Below are 18,491 nucleotides of genomic sequence, written 5' to 3'. Positions count from 1 at the left end.
CTTGTTTCGTTTTCATTTAAACTGTCAGTTCTTAAGCAATAGTGCGTGGTGCTGCCCAGACCCGGGGATGCATGGATGAGAAGGCCTCTTCTCGATTCTCCTTGCTTTTCTCTCCAGGCTGGGCCTTGCAGAGGGTAAACAGTCTCCCCCGAGCAGGGCCGGGGAGGCTGTCGAGGTGAGAGTGTCTGAGCTGCCTTGCGTCTCTCTGTTCAGAGCATGAACGGCGTGGAGGAAGGCGTGGAGTTCCTGCCGGTCAACAACACGAAGAAGGTTGAGAAGCGGGGCCCGAAGCGTTGGGTGGTGCTGGTGGCCGTGCTGGTCGGTTTACTCTTGCTCTCTGTCGTGGCTTGTGTCCTGGTGTGGCACTTCCAGTGTGAGTAAAGCCAGGGCTTGGCTCTGGGGCGGGTGATTTGGGGGTGGCTGTACCTCCTCTCTCAGGGGACGGATGCGGGGCCTACCGGTTGCGGGGCACACGAGGGAGAGAACGGAGTGTTCGGCTGGGGGCAGGGTCCAGGGCTCTGTGTCCCCAGGCTCTTTCAAGCCACAGGAAGGTGTTGGCCCAGAGGCTCATGTGTCCACCGGCGCCTCCTGGCGTTCGCTCCCCGGGGGTTGCTGAGGGCAGCTTGAGGACAACGGGGGCCCAGCGTCGCTTCCTCTGACCACCCTCCTTCTCTGGTCTCCCACAGACCGGAACGTGCGGGTTCAGAAGGTCTTCAATGGCTACCTGAGGATCACAAACGAGAAGTTTCTGGATGCCTATGAGAACTCCAACTCCACAGAGTTTGCAAACCTGGCCAACAAAGTGAAAGAAGCGGTGAGTCCGGCCGCTGGGCAGGGAGCCCTGTCCCTGCTGTCTGCCCTGGCACTCCCACCCTCACCCGGGGCCGAGAGGACACGGCTCCCTTTCCCCCCAGATCCCTGGGCTGGCAGGTGGCATGGGCTTCCAGGCTCCTGGGGAGGGGGCGCCCTGGTCCCCGGAGGGAGGGAGCGGCGCGGGCCTGGGCCGGGGCTTGTTGCCACTCTCCGGCCTGCCGTGAGCCTTCCCTCCTTCCCTCAGCTGAAGCTGCTGTACAGAGGGGTGCCCTCCCTGGGCCCCTACCACAAGGAGTCGGCCGTGACTGCCTTCAGGTGGGTGCTGGGGAGGAGGCTGGGGGGATCGGTGCCGTGTGGTGGGGGTGCAGAGAGTTCAGACTGGGACGATGAAGCCACGAGGTCTGGCTTGGGGAGCAGGGCGCCGGCCCCGTTCTTCCCTCAGCGCTCGCTGCGTCCTGCTGTCTCCCAGGCAGGGGTAACCACAGGGGCGTTGCCGGGGTGATGCGGGCCAGTGCAGGTGGCGCGTCTGCCACAGAAACCACTCAGTAATGGTGGTGACCGTTTGTTACTTTTCCAGATTTGGCTTTGGAAGGCTTCAGTGAGTCTTCATATTTTCCTTGCTCAACCAGCCTTCGACATGCTTTTTTAAAAATAGACTTTATCTCAAAAGTGCTTTTGATTTTGTTAGTTTAATTTAGTCCTTATGAATGCCGTGTGGCAGGTGGCATTCTCGTCCCCTCTCCGAGATGAAGGGACGGACTTGAGAATTTGTTACTCGGTGTGCCCGAGCTAGGGGGAGAGGTGAGTCCACCACCCAAGGCTGCTTTCCCACTCCTAAACCCGAGCCGGCCCTGGAACGCGTCTGGTTGGGCGTGAGACAGAGTAGGGGGTAAAGGGGCAAGATCTCTGGCTTAAGGGATCAAAAGGTGGTGAAGCATAAAAGAATCTGGGGTGGGCCCCTGCCTGGAGGAAGGGCTCTTGGGGGGCCTGAGCCGTCCCATCTGTGCCTGGCATCTGGGAGAGTGTGGGGACAGGTGGGATGCCCAGTGGGCCCCCCCCCCGCCACGCCGCGCCTCAGGCTCACCCCTCTCCCCCAGCGAGGGCAGCATCATCGCCTACTACTGGTCCGAGTTCAGCATCCCCACGTACCTGGTGGAGGAGGCCGAGCGCGCCATGGCTGAGGAGCGTGTGGTCACCCTGCCTCCCCGTGCCCGCACCTTCAGCTCCTTCGTGCTCACCTCCGTGGTGGCCTTTCGTGAGTACAGGGACACAAGGGTGGGCATTTGTTGGGCCCATCTTTGGTGGAGCAGGGCCAGGCCCTGGACCGTTGGGGGAACAGCACTCCCGAGCCAGTGCACCTGCTGGCCCGGCACCTCCCTCTAGGGGAATAAGGAAGCAGGAATGAGGAAATTGACCATGTCAGTAAATACTTCATTCTTCTTGTGTTCTTCAGCCACTGACCCCAGAACAGTACAGACCGCCCAGGACAGTAAGTATCATGCCCTCCCAGAGAAGAGGAGGGATGTGGTCAGATGCCCCTTCAGTCAAGGGGGTCCCCCAAATCATGCACACACACCCCCCCCCCGCCTCTCCCAGGCCACAAAAAGCCCCCTCTTTGGTCTCTCCCGGGTCCAGGGCAGCCTGGACATCTCAGAGGGGCCAGGCCTGGGTGCACCGCCAGGGAGGCTCGGGATCACTCGCCCCCACGGCCTCTCTGTCTCCCACACAGACAGCTGCAGCTTCGCCTTGCACGCCCGGAGCGGGGAGCTGACCCGCTTCACCACGCCCGGCTTCCCCGACAGCCCGTACCCGGCTCGGGCCCGCTGCCAGTGGACCCTGCGGGGGGATGCTGACTTCGTGCTGAGCCTCACCTTCCACAGCTTTGATGTCGCGTCCTGTGACGACCGTGGCAGTGACGTGGTCATGGTGTATGACACCCTGAGCCCTGTGGAGCCCCGTGCCGTGGTGCAGTGAGTGTCCTGGGGGCGTGGAGGCAGGCTGGGGGGGCTCGGCGGCTGCCCGCAGAGGGCATTGCAGTGTGGGCTGGAGATAGACTGTGGGACTCGAGGCCCCCGCACACTTTCCAGGCAACAGGGATCAGGTGTGTGTGGTCCCCAGCGTGAGCTCCCGCAGAGCAGCTCAGGGGCGGTTTCATCAACCACGGCCAGGGTGAGGAAGATCACTGGCCCCTTGGGGCCCCGCAAGCTGGGTGCACTTCCTTTCCTCACCAGAGTGGAGATGCAGACCCCACTTTATTATACTCACTTATGTTGAGGCCGATGGATCAGGAGACGGCTGCCATTGAAGAGGTAGCTTGTTACTGACAGTTCCCAAGAGGAGGGACAGTCCCCAGGTGTGGGGCCACATGCGGAAGCCCCAGGGTCAGTCAGGAGGCAGAGGGGGCTGGGGGGAAAGAGGGGCCAGAGCCTTTGTCGTGGTTTCCAGGAAAGGCAAGGCCAGGCCGTGTATGCAGGTTTAGGATTGGCTGGTTCGAGTAGTTCTAGTGGGTTCTGGGGCACAGGGCTGTCTCTGGTTGTCTGGCACCTGGTCGTGGGGTGATGAGGGCCTGGAGGAAAGAGCCCCATGGAGGAGGTGGTTGGGGCGTGGTCTTTGTATTGAGGGGTTTGCATGTGAAAGGCTTGCCCAAGGGTGAGTCTTGACTCTCTTCTGGGAATTGGCTAGTCCTGGGAGCGGCAGTGTCTCTGGAGTCAGCAAGGCCCCCGAGGCCAAAGCAGCAGGATTATGGGAAATGAGAAGGCATCGAACAGCTGCTGAGGAGGTGGGGAGCCCAGATGGTCATCCCCCTGCCAGGGTGGAGCGCGCCTCTCGCAGCGCTGCGGGTGGGGGTGGACTGCCCCCTCCTCAGCTCTCCCTGACTCAGTGGCCCAGAGCCCTCTCTCGCCGTCTGCAGAAATGAGCTGGGCAGACGTTTCGTGATAAATAATGGGCTAGAATTCAGGCTCCAAACAGGATAGAGCCATCTGCCGCCACAGCTCAGTAGCCAGGGCTCCAGTCTGAACGCCCTTTCTCTGCAGGGTTTCTTTCCCTCTCAGTAGTTTATGACTTGTACCACAAAGTCAGCACGTGGCTTTGAAAGGAAAAACTGGGAAGTAGACGTGCACAAAGAGCACCAAGCTCAGTCACAATCTACTATCTAGAAGGAATCGCTGCGAGATTCGTGGTGTGCGTTCTTCCACGGCCTTTTGCTGTGTATGGGTATGTTTGTGTATAGATTTAAAAATAGGATTGTGGAGGGGCGCCTGGGTGGCACAGCAGTTAAGCATCTGCCTTCAGCTCAGGGCGTGATCCCGGCGTTATGGGATCGAGCCCCACATCAGGCTCCTCTGCTGTGAGCCTGCTTCTTCCTCTCCCACTCCCCCTGCTTGTGTTCCCTCTCTCGCTGGCTGTCTCTATCTCTGTCAAATGAATAAATAAAATCTTAAAAAAAAAAATAAATAAAAATAAAAATAGGATTGTGGGGCACATTTGGTCTCGCTCTCTGCTTCCTAAAACTGGAGTCTATCGTGATGAGCTTTCCGAATCCGTGAGCTGGTTCCTGTCATTTGTAGTGATTGCGTAACGTGACACACAGTCCTTGGCTGCGTGGGTTCCGGAGCCTTGATGCCCCCGAGTTTTGTTTTCAGCCCAGCCACTTACTAACTGTGGATCCTTGGGCCGCTTCAGCTCTCTGTGCCTCGGTTTCCTTGTCTGTAATGGGGGGGGTTATAGTATGTACTTAGTAGAGTTGTTAAGAAGAGCAGCTGAGTGAATAGCAGCCTGGCATATTCCTAGGTGGCACGGCTGTTACTGTTACTATTACTGTTATTATTTAATCCCTAGTTGAATGAATCTTCTGTGGTCAGACATTTGAGGTTTCTGAGTTTTTGCTGTTTTATTCTATTTTTTTTAAAGATTTTATTTATTTATTTATTATGTGGGGCTCGATCCCATGACGCCGGGATCACGCCCTGAGCCGAAGGCAGACGCTTAACCGCTGTGCCACCCAGGCGCCCCTAAAGATTTTATTTATTTATTTGACAGGATAGAGACAGCCAGCTAGAGAGGGAACACAAGCAAGGGGAGTGGGAGAGGAAGAAGCAGGCTCATAGCGGAGGAGCCTGATGTGGGGCTCGATCCCAGAACGCCGGGATCACGCCCTGAGCTGAAGGCAGACGCCCAACCGCTGTGCCACCCAGGCGCCCCGTTTTTGCTGTTTTAAACAAAGACAGTCTTACAACTAAATCCTTTCTCAGGTCATTTATGCAGGGAGGGGCTTTGAAGTGACCCCACCCTTGGCCTTTTGTGGATGGGACCAGGGTTAGGGACACCGGGGTTCTTCGTGCTCTCGGTAACACACACCCCTTCTGCCCCCCCCACAGGCTGTGTGGCACCTACCCTCCCTCCTACAACCTGACCTTCCTCTCCTCCCAGAACGTCCTGCTTGTCACGCTGATCACCAACACCGAGCGGCGACACCCTGGCTTTGAGGCCACGTTCTTCCAGCTGCCTAAGCTGAGCAGTAAGAGGGGCACGGCGGGCAGAGGAGGGACGGATCTGAGGGGCTGCCGGAGCCCGCGGGGCCCAGGCCAATCCCTTCGGCTGGTGAACTGCCCCGGGATGGTGACAGAGGGTGGAAGCCTAAGCCACAGGGCCTCTTGCCTCTCGTGTGGGTCAGGAGCCCTTCCTAAAGTGTCGGACTCCCAACACGCAGCCTTTCCAGCAACAGGTCGAGGACTGTGCGGGTGCCCTGGCACATAGCTTGAGAGAAGGGTGGGCCGGCTCTGCCAGGCACCCCCCCCAACCCTGGCCTCCCTGCCTGGCCACGGGGTCCTCGATCCTCACGCTTTTTCTCCTGCCTTTCCTTTCAGGCTGTGGAGGCTACTTACGTGGCCCCTATGGGACATTTAGCAGCCCCTACTATCCCGGCCACTACCCACCCAACATGAACTGCACGTGGGACATTGAGGTAGGAGCGGTAGGGTGCCCGTGAGAGCAGAAAGGGGGGGAGAGGGAGGGAGGAGGAGAGAGAGGGACGCTTCAGGATGGCAAGAGAGGAAGGCCACGGAGAGGGAGATAAGCTCCCTTCGCAGCCCCAAGATGCCACATATCTAAAGCCTTGCCGGGCGGGGCAGGGTGGAGGAGGGCTCTCTTACAGCGCCCCGAAGCCTCAGATCCTAGCTCTTAATCAGTGGCCGCCTGAGGGACCTAGGGCCAGTCCCTCCATCTGTCAGCGTCTCGGCTTGCTCCCGGGTAAAAGGAGAGTAACGGTGTTTGCCTCTCAGAGACGAAGTTGCAGAATGTGCGTGGAGAAAGCACTTGCTAGGCCCGGCTCGCCTGCTTTTCTTCAGTGATGCTGGGAGGACCTCCGGCTTTCTTTAGGAATAGAAGAGTGTCTCTTGCCTCTGAGTCTAGAAGTTCTTCCAAACGTCCAACCCGAATCCCTCCTGCTGTGGGTTCCGTATTGCCCACACGGGTCGGAAAGCAAAAAACGCAGCAGCTGTGCCGTGTGCCAGGGTCCCCCAGTGCCCGTGGCCAGAGCACGCGGTGTCCCTGGGTTCAGGAGGCGGGAGGAAGCAGCAGACCCCCAGCAGCCTCTCCCTCCTTAGGTGCCCAACAACCAACATGTGAAAGTGCTCTTCAAGCTCTTCTACTTGTTGGAGCCCAACGTTCCCCCCGGCTCCTGCTCCAAGGACTACGTGGAGGTCAACGGGGAGAAGTGAGCGCCCTGGAGCGGCCGGTGCTGGAGGGGGCGGGGGTGCCCCAGCCCCTCCGGATCCCCTTCCTACCGTTGACCTCGCCCTGCAGGTACTGCGGAGAGAGGCCCCAGTTCGTGGTGGCCAGCAAGAGCAACAAGATCACTGTCCGTTTCCATTCCGACCAGTCCTACACCGACACGGGTTTCCTGGCTGAGTACCTCTCCTTTGATTCCAGTGACCGTGAGTACACGTCTCTAGAAGGATGAACCCGGCTAGAGGGACTGGCCCACGACGAACCCTGTGTTCTGTAGCTTCCTAGGTTTGTGCTCCCCTGATTCTGAGACACCACAGGACGCAAGGTGCCTATCACTCCCGTGGCCTTTGGAGGGGTAAAATAAGAGGCTGCCACAAGTGCATTTCTTGACAAAGGTGGGCAGTGAATGCTGGTACAGGCCGTGCCCTAGAGTCCCTGTGGCTGTCTTTGTGGCCATTTAGCCCCTTAGGGAATAGCAGCGTAATTCTGAGACACGTGAGAAAATACTGGGGCAGGAATCGTCACATGAGCTACTCTGAGCTCTGAAAATTCTGCAGTCTCTAAGAGATGTGGCGGTTTCGGTGGCCACCTTTTCCCGGCCTGCTGTGTGCGGAGCCATTCGTCGGCATCTACGGTGACTTTTTCTTTCAGCCCCATGCCAGAGAGTCACCTTTTGGAAGACGTTTTAACTATACACGAGAATCCAAATTTAAGTTAAAATGCAACAACACGGCTCACCACCCAAAATGTAACTGGCCGACCAAAGCCCTTTGCTAAGTTACTCCCCACCCGTGCAGGTGCAGGCCCCGCCTCCCAGGCCAGCCTCACCCCCACCCACCCTCAGCGCTGTCACTGGCCTCGCGACATCACTTGGCAGACACATTCCAATTTCAGAAACACGGAAATGTGGGAAAGGCCTTAGAATTAAGGAAACCTCAGGATGCCATTTAACGCTTGGATGGGATGCGTAGGTCCTCGATCTGCTGAGCTCCGGTTGCTGCGTGCTCCGCAGGGGGAGCCTGGCACTGGGGGTGTGGCCGGCCAAGGCCACGGGGCAGGAGAACCGAGTGCACACCCAACCAGCCTCTCTCCACTTTGTCTGGAGCTCCCTGGGGTTTGGTCACTGGCGGTCAGGAGGGACCCCTTGCGGTGGGTCTGCGGCTGGCCCTCCTGTGCCAGCTCTAGGCTCCAGGCACCCCACTTGCCACAACTGGATGGGACTGGGAGACCGGGCCCTGCGGTGCCAGCCGCAGCCCGTGCCTCTCTACACCGAGGGCTGGACGGGGAGAAGAGTTTTCTGTTTGGTCCTCAGTGTGGCTGTGAGGGTGGCCCCGAGGGAGGGCAGCTGCTGTAGCAGGCAGGGCTGGTGGCGGCGGACTTGAGGCCTGCCCTCTCCCCTGCAGCGTGCCCGGGTAAGTTCATGTGTAACACGGGGAGGTGTATCCAGAATGAGCTGCGCTGTGATGGCTGGGCTGACTGCACGGACTACAGCGACGAGCTCAACTGCCGTGAGTCCCCTGCCCGCGCCGTGCCCGGCTCCTGGACGTTGTCCCATCTCCCATGCCCCGTGTAGACCTCACACCCCATCCCTCCCTCTGCCAGCCTTCTGTCAGAGCAGGCGGTAGAGTGTTTCTGCAGTGCCGGGCTCAGCTTCCATAGCCAGGGACGCCAGGGTGCCCCAGAGCCTCCTTCTTCCCAACCCCTGCAGGGAAAGGGGTCCCCGCGCAACTGTCTGGTCGCCCCTGCTTCCCCCGGAAGTGGTGAGCAATGATTGATGTCAGAGCAAGGGCTCGGAGCCCAGCTGACCTAGCTGCCCCTTGCTCCCTTTAGAATGCAACGCCACCTACCAGTTCACGTGCAAGAACAAGTTCTGCAAGCCCCTCTTCTGGGTGTGTGACAGCGTGAACGACTGTGGGGACAACAGTGACGAGCTGGAGTGCAGTGAGTGTGGGCTGGGGCTGGCCGGCCTCCCTGTGGCCCACCCTCAGTGGGGGGCGTCGAGCCCCTGCTAAGTGTTGGTTCGTCCCACCCCCAGGCTGTCCGGCTCAGACCTTCAGGTGTGGCAATGGGAAGTGCCTCCCACAGAACCAGCAGTGTGACGGGAAGGACAACTGTGGCGATGGGTCGGATGAGGCCACGTGTAACCTCGGTGAGGCCTGGGGGGAGCAGGAAGGAAGGAAACAGCCGTGAGCACACTCACATTGTAGGGTGTCCCAAGTTTAATAAACCACCCTAGATGTTAAATGTAATGAGAAAGTGCGTCAGTCGGGGGAGAATCTTCCGGAAGGTGGAGAATCTTTGGCAAGGCTGGGAGAACATGGGCATGGGTGTGGATGGTTGGGACAGGGGCATAAGGAGGATGGGTTATCAGGTTTCTGGTTGGGTGCTGCAAAGGAATTGATTCCCTGCCCCTTGTACTCCTTCTTGAACAGCGAGAACTGTTGCCTGCACCACATACACCTATCGCTGCCACAATGGGCTCTGTTTGAGCAAGAGCAACCCCGAGTGTGATGGGAAGGAGGACTGTAGCGACGGCTCAGATGAGAAGGATTGTGGTGAGCAGAGCTGCTGCATACAGTTGTGCAGGTTGTTCACTGTGCAAGGCACATAGAGAGGTAGAAATCTTGCCAGTGCCTCACTCACCCAACTGGGCCCTGGTGAGAGGGTGTGTCTGCGTGGGGGAAAGGATGACCTTGCTGATTGGCACAGAGGCACCGTGATCCTCGAGGCAGGGCCTGGGGCCACCAGCATGTCAGTGCTTCTGTGGCAGAGCTGACGTCCTGGCTGAGGTGCGAGGTTGGCCCCTGCTCTGTAGAACTTCATCCTGCCTGGAGGAGAGAGGGCACAGCTTACCAGAGCAGAGCTGCTGGCAGGGTTTTGCCCCCAGCGCATCCATGCTTCAGTTTGCGGCCTCATGTGTATTTTTTTTTTTTTTTAAGATTTTATTTATTTATTTGACAGAGAGAGACAGCCAGTGAGAGAGGGGACACAAGCAGGGGGAGTGGGAGAGGAAGAAGCAGGCTTCCAGCGGAGGAGCCTGATGTGGGTCTCGATCCCATAACGCTGGGATCACGCCCTGAGCCAAAGGCAGACGCTTAACGACTGTACCACCCAGGCGCCCCTGTGGCCTCATGTGTATTGCAGAAGCATTGGCCATAGGTTACATCCGAGCACGGCTATAGCCGACCTGTGGCTTCACATCACCCATCCGCTCTTTCTTCTGGGAGCTGTGCCCGTCAGCATTCAGCAAGGAGATCTAGGCAAATGACACTCAGATTAAATCCAAGCAAACCAGCAGATATCTGAAGGCCTCTAAATGCATTTGGGCAGGAATGAGGAGGTGGGAGTGTGGGGGTTTTGAGTTTGGAAGCAGGGAGAGGGGCCAGGTGAATGTTAGTGGGGTCTCTGAGTCTCGAAGATAATTTGTAGAGGGTCCCACCAAAAGGCGACTGCCTCACATGGCCTCATGCTGAGGCTGGCCCAGGGCCTGGGGCCGGTGCCCCACCTTGACTCTCTGACGTGTGCATTTTCTGTGCCTCCCAGACTGTGGGCTGCGGTCGTTCACCAGGCAGTCCCGGGTTGTCGGGGGCACGAATGCAGACGAAGGTGAGTGGCCCTGGCAGGTCAGCCTCCACGTCCAGGGCCAGGGCCACGTGTGCGGGGCTTCGATCATCTCTCCCAACTGGATGGTGTCGGCAGCTCACTGCTTCATCGACGACAGAGGATTCAGGTGGGCCGCTGGGTGGAAGGGATTCTCTGTGTTTTCTGGGCTCAGAAAGCCCCCTGTGTGTAAGTCATGCCAGGGTGGTGGGCGCTGGGACAGGACCAGGACCGGAAGGGGGGCAGACTCCCCAGGATGGGGCTTAATAACAGGCGCTCCCTCTCTGTAAAGCAGTATCCCAGTGCTTCTCCTAACAACTCAGTTAGGCGGGTCCGATTATGTCCCCATTTTACAGAAACAGAGGTTCAGAGAGGTCAGGACGTGTGCTTGTGGGTGTGGTGTGGTGAGTGGCACAGTCAGACTCGAGCCCAGGTGTGCGGGTCCCAAGGTGTGTGTGGTTAGTCTGTGCACGGGGCCGCCTTGGGACCGGGTCAGACTCCTATTTGCACTCCAGCTCTGCTTGCCCGGTGACCGCGGGCAAGTTAGTCACGCTTCCTGGGCCTCGGGTTCTTCTGCAGGAATGATTATGCCGTGCATTCTTATCCTTGGAGTCCCGGGAGTAACGTGCTCGTGCTCCAGAAACCCTGAGCTCTGGGCCTGGCACACAGTGCGCTCTGCTCATTGGAGCCTCGGGCCCACAGGTGGACTCCAGCCTGGCACAGGGGCGGTCACTAAGGAAGGGTCATGCTGACATCTCAGGATGGCGGTGGGGGGTGGGGTGGGGAGTGTGCAGGGCCAAGGAGCAGGTGGCCTGACCAGAGCTGGGGCTCCTCGTGTTCTAGTCCCAGCCGGCCTAGGCCCTCTGGCCACTGGCCCTGGAGGGAGTCTGGTGGGACAGCTTCCTCTGAGGGGAGCAGGCCTTCCTGGGGATCCCGCACATACCCTTCTGCCAGAGGCAGCTGTGAGAGAAGGTGACTGGGCTGCCACAGTCACCCTTCTGCAGGTAGGAGAGAAGCAGCACCGTGAACTCTCAGGAAACACAGGGCTGAGGGCACCGAGGAGGCCTGAGGCATAGGCGTGGAGCATGGCCAGGCAGGTGCACGTAGGCATGTGTGATGGACCGCAGAGGTCTGGAGGGATCGGGGTCAGTGCCGTGGTCCCCGGGGCCCTGCTGGGCTGAAGGGCAGCTTCGTCCCGCCTGACTGTCCTCTCTCTTATTTTCTCACGCTCTGCTCTACCCTGGGCAGAAATGATTTGGTTCCTTTTTGGGATGATGGGAGCTTACTTAAGAATTTTGTAAAAGAAACATTTTGTCTTGGGATCCAGACTAGCTGCAGAGATAATATGGCGTTCCCGAGTACCCACACCCAGTTTCTCTTGTTCTGACCGGGGTGCGTCTGTCAGCACTGAGAACCCCCCGCCCTGGGCCCCACCACGAACACCACTGCAGGCTCTTGTGGCATTCCGTGGGGTTTATACTCAGATCCTCTCTGCTGCAGGAGCCAGGCCATGTTACCACTTTGCACTGTTGTCCCCGTCCCAGGTCTCCGATCCGCAGCAGTGACTCGGTTGGCCTGCTTTGTTTTTGCGGTCTTGACGGTCCAGAGGCCAGGTATCCTGTAGAATGCCCCGCATCGGGGTTTGTCTGATGTTCTTGTCGTGATGAGACTGCGCTTCTGAGTGTCTGGAAAGAATATCACATGCTGTCGGCAGGCACAGGATGCCAGCCTGACTTATCCCTGGTAACGTGGATCTTTCCCAGCTGGTTAGATGGCATTTGCCAGGCTGCCTCCCGGTGAAGTTCCCCCTTGCTTTGTTCTTTGGAAGTGAGCCAATTTGGAATTCTTCTGTGAGGAAGCTTTGTCCCTTCTCTTCCATTTATTTATTTAGTTAGCTGTTTATATTCATACGGCCTCACATGTATTTACATTTCTTTGGGTTGTAATCCAATGCCATGATATGACTTCGTTGCTCAGGTTGGGCCAGATTTGACCACTGCGCTCTCTTCCAGGTTGGCTCCTGTGGCCCTTTGACCTGCCCCCGTTCTTTTGTTCTTTTGAGCCACTTCCGTGCTTTCTGGCCCTACCAGGTGCTGTATGCTCGTCTTGTATTTTCCCTGGCCCAGGCCTGGAATGAGCCATTCCCCCTGGGAATCCTGTTAGTGGGGAACAGTGAGACCGGGGCCCTCGGCATCCTCAGTGTTCTGCACTCCCGCTGCTTCTAGACCCTCAGCAGGCGAGCCAGGATCTCCGTATATGGCCCTGTGCGCTCTATTCCTTCTCCCGCTTTCTCTTCCTTCATCACTGAATGTCTCATTTCCTCTTCCTTCATTCTCTCTTGATCATCAGTCTTACTTCTGCCCAGTCATAGTGCATTACCGCATTCGACACCCCGTGCTGTTAGGAGCACCGGGGGACAAAGATGAATAAGTCTTCTTCCCCGCACTTCCCAGGCTTCCCAGGCTGGGGGGACACACACACGTATGCGCACACACGGCAGTTCGGTGCGGGAACTGTGCACAGGTTACCTGGGCCCGGTGTGTGGGAGTGGAGAACTGCCCCCCGCCCAGGCAGGGGAGGGAGACTTAGGAGTGCCTCTGTGAGCAGGGGTGTCTGATGTGACTGATGTGAGTGCTGAAACCTGATCTGGACAAGGTGATGCAGACCTTCCAGACAAAGAAGGGTGTGAGCAGAGGCAGGTGGGTGTGAAGTGTGCAAGGATCCGGAGTGCAGTTACCTCGGACACATTTCCGAGTTGGCAGGTGCTCGCGGGGTGTTGCCGTGGTTAGGAGTGTAGGCTGCCTGCGTTCAGTCCTGTCCACGACTTACTAGCTGTGTGATCTTGGGCAGGTTAGTCTCTCTGGGTCTGTGTCCTCATCTAAAAATGGGCAGCCCGATGCTGAAGGGCTGCCTGGGGGATGAGAAGACGTGTCAGCAGTGAGAAGAGAGCTTGGCGTGGCTACCACCAGTGCCCTCCCAACCACATGGCATCCCCGGGGCACTTCAGTGGCTGGGACTTCACGCCTCGCCTCTCAACTGCTGGTGAGCATGTGTACCTTTAACGATTAGAGACTGAGTCTGCTCATATAGGCGAAGGCTGTCCTAGACTGAGGAATGTAGAGTGGAGAGAAAAGACCATCGTGGCAGCCTTAATGAGGAAGCTTCGAGAAAGAGGGGCTGGGGTTGCTGGGTGAATGGGGCTGGCAAGAGGGTGGGGACACGGGGCTTAGCATGGGCACAGGGTGACAAAGGGATGTCTATAGCAGGTGATGGGATCACGGACAGATAGTGCCAGAGGGGAAGAGGATGACTTTCCCACCCTGTCCCCCCACCCCCTCCCATCCCATCCCGCTCTGCCGTAGCCCACTGCCCATCATTCTGGAAGTCACCATGCTGTGCTGTCATGGGTGGTTTTCATGGCTCCTTCCCCGAGGACACAGTACACTTGAAGGTTGGGTCTCATGCAATTCCTGGAACACCGTAGATGGTTGGGAGAAAAGTCAGGAAGGATAAGGCAGAATTAATGCAGGTGTAGAATGCCTGGCTGATCTGGTAGTTCAGGCTGTTGAAAACGGCTCTCACAAAAGAAGTTTTCAGGAAGTTCTCATCTGGCAGCAACAGATTAAAAAGAGACCGGAGGCAAAAAGACCGGTTCGGAGGGTAGTGCTATGGTCTGAGTGTGAGCTTGTGCAGGGAGGTGGTGAGAGGGGCTTCAGGGGGATGGGGGAGAGAAAGCCGAGGAGGAGGTAAGGTCCGGAGCCGGGAGGAGAGAAGGTGCCTTGCCTGGACATTTTAGGACTGGCCACTTCACTAGCCTCTTGACTTTCCTGAGACGTTAGAGAAAATGAAACTTTGTCTTTGCTTTTCTCTCTCATGCAGACTTTCTATTTTAATTTTGAAATTACATTTTTTTTAATTTTCCAATTTTGTATTTTGAAAATTTTTCAAACCTACAAAAAAGTTGCAAATATAACGAAAGAGAAAAATGACAATGAATACCCTCGTACCCTTTATCTACATTCACTACCTGTTGAATTTTACCACATTTGTTTTCTCTCTCTTTACAAATGCACATGTTTTTCTGAACTGTCTCCAAGTTGGGTCCAGCCATGACGACATCTGTCCCCTAAGTACCTCAGCTCATGTCTCCCATGAACAAAGAGAGCTCCCCCCATACCCACAATCTGGGGGTCACCTCCAGAAACGACAGTGTTGACACAGTACTAGTGGCGAGCACGTCTTCCATGCTTCAGGTGTCCCTCTATGCGCCCCAATATTGTCTTTTGTAGCTTTTAAAAAAAATCTAGAATCTAGTCAAAGGTTGTGCTCTGTATTAGTCCTTAGTTTCCTTTAGTCTCTTAAATCTATAACAGTTCCCCTAAGCCTTTATTTTGTTTATTTTATTTTTTTATGGCATTACAAGTTTGAGAAGTGGGGGCCCATTATTTTGCAGAATGCCTCTCAATTTGGATTTTTTTATTGTTTTTTATGGTTAGAGTTTTTTTTCCCCTCCTAGAAAACACTAACAGGTGATGCTGTGTCCTAGCCCATTGGTGGGAATGGCTGGGAGGATATCTGATCACTTGGTTAAGGCGGGGTCCACAGCTTTCATCCCTTATAAACGTGCCCCCCCACCTTGGTTACGAATAATCTTGGGTGACACTTTGAGTCAGTGTGAGTATCTTGTTGCCTGACAACCTTTTTTTTTTTTTTTTCCTTTTTGGAGAGGGAGAGAGAGAGGGGTGTGGGGAGGGGCAGAGGGAGAGGGAGACTGTTGTGGGGCTTGATCTCATGTGGGGCTTGATCTCACGACCCTGAGATCATGGCCTGAGCCAAAATCAAGATTCGCACGTTTAGCTGACTAAGCCCCCCAGAGCTCCCCTGGCAATCTTTTCCCCAGTGCTTTTAGCATCCATCGATGATTCTTGCTGGTTTGGTTATTGCCAAGGTAGAGGCAAAATGCCATTTCTTATTATATTGCTTCTTCTGTGTTTATTAGTTGGTGTTTTTCTGTAGAGTAGCTTTCCTTCTGTCTTTACAAAATTTCGAAATTCTGTTTTAGGTTCAGGATGGACTCATGGATTCCCCTCCCCCTTTATATTATTCAGCATGTATAGTGCTTAATCCTGTTGTTCATTTTGGTGTTTGAATGGTCCTGATAACTGGCTCCATGATTTTTCGAGCACTTGCTTACTTCTGGGAAAGCAAAATGTTCCAAGGTCTCTTTATGCCTTCCATGCTTCAGATGTGAGATCAACCATTTCTCCAGGGAGCCTTGGTTCCTTTTAATGGAGAAGAATACATAGAAGCCAAGTTCTGGGTGTTATTGGCGGTGTCATTGCTTTGGGGCCATTTTTTGGGGAAAAATCCTGAGCTATTATTGCTGCCTCTGATTGCTACTTCCTCCCCTACTCCCTCTGTGTCTCCCTTTCCCCCACCAGAAATTGGCTCCCAGCAATGTCAGTGTGTTATCTTGACTTGTTCAGTCCACCAGTATACACGATACAGTTCAGAATGGCTACACTTGTCCCACTACCAACAGCAAACCTAGTAGATGGAGTTCAGTCTACTTTCCAATTCTTTTGTTCTTGGAATACATACCACTGTGTTAAAAAAAATATTTGTGCTGAGTTCTGTATTTTTCTTTCTGGGAAAGATCAGATCACTAAGAAATACATTTTTGGTAATCAGATTAAAAATGTATCAAAAGAGGAGGTAAAGGAGGCTGAGTGCTCTGGGAGGAGATGCCCCGGTTTCGGGGTTGGGCTGCAGCCACGAAGCCACAGCCCCCTCACGGTCCGGGCAGCGGCAGGTGGCTTTGCCTAGGTCAGTGCTCAGCTCAAGGCAGCTCTCGGGGCTCTGCTCGCAGGTACTCCGACCACACCAAGTGGACCGCCTTCCTGGGCCTGCTCGACCAGAGCAAGCGCAGCGCCACTGGAGTGCAGGAGCTCGGGCTCAAGCGCATCATCTCCCACCCTTTCTTCAATGACTTCACCTTCGACTACGACATCGCGCTGCTGGAGCTGGAGACGCCGGCTGAATACAGCAGCACCGTGAGGCCCATCTGCCTGCCGGAATCCTCGCACACCTTCCCCACCGGGAAGGCCATCTGGGTCACGGGCTGGGGCCACACCCAGGAAGGAGGTGAGCGCGGGCTGGTGGGGCTGGCGGCCGCTGGGCTGCCCCGCCTCCCTCTGCCTGGCGGGATCGAGGTTGTTCAGGAGTGCAGTGGAGGCTGGGCTCCGGGTGGAAGGCCTGGCCGTGCCCCCGAAACCATCTGAGTGACCTTGGCGGTTGCTTCGACTCGGAGCCTATGTCTTCACCTGGCATCAGTTCCTTGAGCATTTGTCAGCCACGGGCATCGGGGTTGTGTCCAGAGATTTGCTAGTGAGGTCACTGCCGTGGGAGCGCCTGTGGTGGGGCCCTGGCCGTTGCACTGGCCGTCAGGGCGCGGTGGCCCCGGGTCAGCCTCGTCCTGCACCCCCTCCCCCCACCCCAGGCTCCGGCGCGCTGGTCCTGCAGAAGGGCGAGATCCGCGTCATCAACCAGACGACCTGTGAGAGCCTGCTCCCGCAGCAGATCACCCCGCGCATGATGTGCGTGGGCTACCTCAGCGGCGGCGTGGACGCCTGCCAGGTGCGTGCGGGGCGGGGGCGGGGCTCGGCCTAGGGGGCGGGGCCGCGGGCGGGCTCGGGGCGGGCACTCACACCGAGGTGCTGGTCTCCCCGCAGGGCGACTCCGGGGGCCCCCTGTCCAGCGTAGAGGCCAACGGGCGGATTTTCCAGGCCGGCGTGGTGAGCTGGGGTGACGGCTGCGCTCAGAGGGACAAGCCGGGCGTGTACACGAGGCTCTCTGTATTTCGGGACTGGATTAAAGAGCAGACTGGGGTGTAAACGCAGGGGCCATCGGCGGACCACCACAACGTGCACACCTGCGGGCCAAGGACAGGATCGCTAACAGCACCCCTGACTTGAGCTCCCCAGAACCCAGACTGTGAACTGAATCCCCTGGACTCTGAATCGGCCTGGAGAGCTTCTCTCCTCCCTCAACCTCCGAAGCAGGGGATGGGAGGTGGGGAGGGAGGACACTGGCGGTGCCAAGGGACACAAGCTTGAAGACACAGACTCTCCCCTCCAGTCCCAAACTGGGCTGAGGCTCGTGGGGAAGATCTTTGCCCTCTGCCTCGCCGATACAGGAGCGGCTGTAATGTTGCTTCGGGACCCCCACGGTGGGGCTGGTGGGGGCACTTCAGGCGCCTAGGGTCACACTCTTCAGGAAGCCCAGGCCAGAGGACACTGGAAGACCCATGGGTCTAAGATTTGAATTTTTACCAGCTCCTAGGGTGGGCTTCAGTGTGTGTATTTGTGTGTATGAGTAAACCTTGTTTTTAGGTAAATTTTTTCTCTGGACTTGATGGGCTCTCCTTCCTCCTTCCTCCTAGCCCCAGTTGCAAGCAGTAAACTGGTTTTAAATTCCCATCAGCACAGATCCTGCAGTCAGGCTGAGAGCAGAGGCCACAGTGCCCTGTGGCCTTCTCCAGGCCGACAAGGGGCTATGTTTTGCTCCTGAGACCTGGCCCTGGTGCCCTGAAAGGAGGGGTACACAGGGCAGAGGGGGGCCGGCGGTGAGCCATGAGGTGGGAAGGGTGTGCAGCAGCTGCCCAGCCTGGGCACCCTAGGAGAGGAAGGAGCTGTGTCCCAGGAAGAAAGGAGGAAGTGGGGCTTTCCCTTAGGCGGGGAGGTGGTCACATGAGTTCTGTGTACCCGTGTGTGTGCTTGTACACGCAGACATGAGGGTAGGCTGTCCAGTGTGGGCTGAGCAGATGGTCCCTGAGCCTTGCAGGAGGGATGGTGCCTTGCTTAAGTGTTCTCATATCTCCAGTGTACCTTCTTTGATTTTTTACTTACTAATTTAAAATATTCCCTCTCCTTGGAGTGACACAGAGTGACAGCATCAACGATCTAGGGAAGGCTTAGGGAGTTCTTGAAGGGACATTTGAGAGCCTTCTGTATGCCAAGGCACTATATAGGCTGGGCCTAGGAGAAAGGAGGGGCTTAGGAAGAGAAATCAGATGCCCAGTGTCATGAACAAAGAATGGGGTGGGTCCTGGAAGATGCCAATACGTATTCGTTAAATGAATAGTCTTTGCTCTCCCTGAGTTTTGGGAACTGAAGGGAGGAAAATGCAGTTTGATTGGAGCAATCTGGACAGACTTCTTGGAGGAGATGAGCTGCCTCTTTGATTTTAGCCTGAATGTTTCACTTTCTGGAGGGAGAAGTTCCATCTTGACACCTGTGCAGGCATGCGCGTTGGATTTTCCTTCCAGGGAAGGAAAGAGCATCCGTTCT

General features: G+C 56.5%; 1 protein-coding gene across 1 annotated transcript; it reads left to right on the top strand.

Annotated features, from left to right (window-relative positions):
• Positions 1 to 216: 216 nt before the first annotated feature.
• On the top strand, positions 217 to 17,534 carry ST14 (ST14 transmembrane serine protease matriptase). Its single transcript, XM_040631028.1, has 18 exons — positions 217 to 373; positions 687 to 814; positions 1,058 to 1,128; positions 1,911 to 2,068; positions 2,267 to 2,302; positions 2,543 to 2,783; positions 5,193 to 5,332; positions 5,682 to 5,779; positions 6,420 to 6,529; positions 6,619 to 6,749; positions 7,947 to 8,051; positions 8,374 to 8,484; positions 8,579 to 8,692; positions 8,976 to 9,098; positions 10,087 to 10,273; positions 16,013 to 16,287; positions 16,643 to 16,779; positions 16,875 to 17,534. The coding sequence occupies exons 1-18, from the start codon at positions 217 to 219 to the stop codon at positions 17,034 to 17,036; spliced, it is 2,484 nt and encodes an 827-aa protein (XP_040486962.1). The 3' UTR covers positions 17,037 to 17,534.
• Positions 17,535 to 18,491: the final 957 nt, after the last annotated feature.

Source organism: Ursus maritimus, unplaced genomic scaffold (assembly GCF_017311325.1).
Source record: "Ursus maritimus isolate PB19 unplaced genomic scaffold, ASM1731132v1 scaffold_16, whole genome shotgun sequence".
Lineage (NCBI taxonomy): Eukaryota > Metazoa > Chordata > Mammalia > Carnivora > Ursidae > Ursus > Ursus maritimus.
The sequence above is the reverse complement of the archived record's forward strand: the minus strand, read 5'-3'. Positions and strand labels throughout refer to the sequence as shown.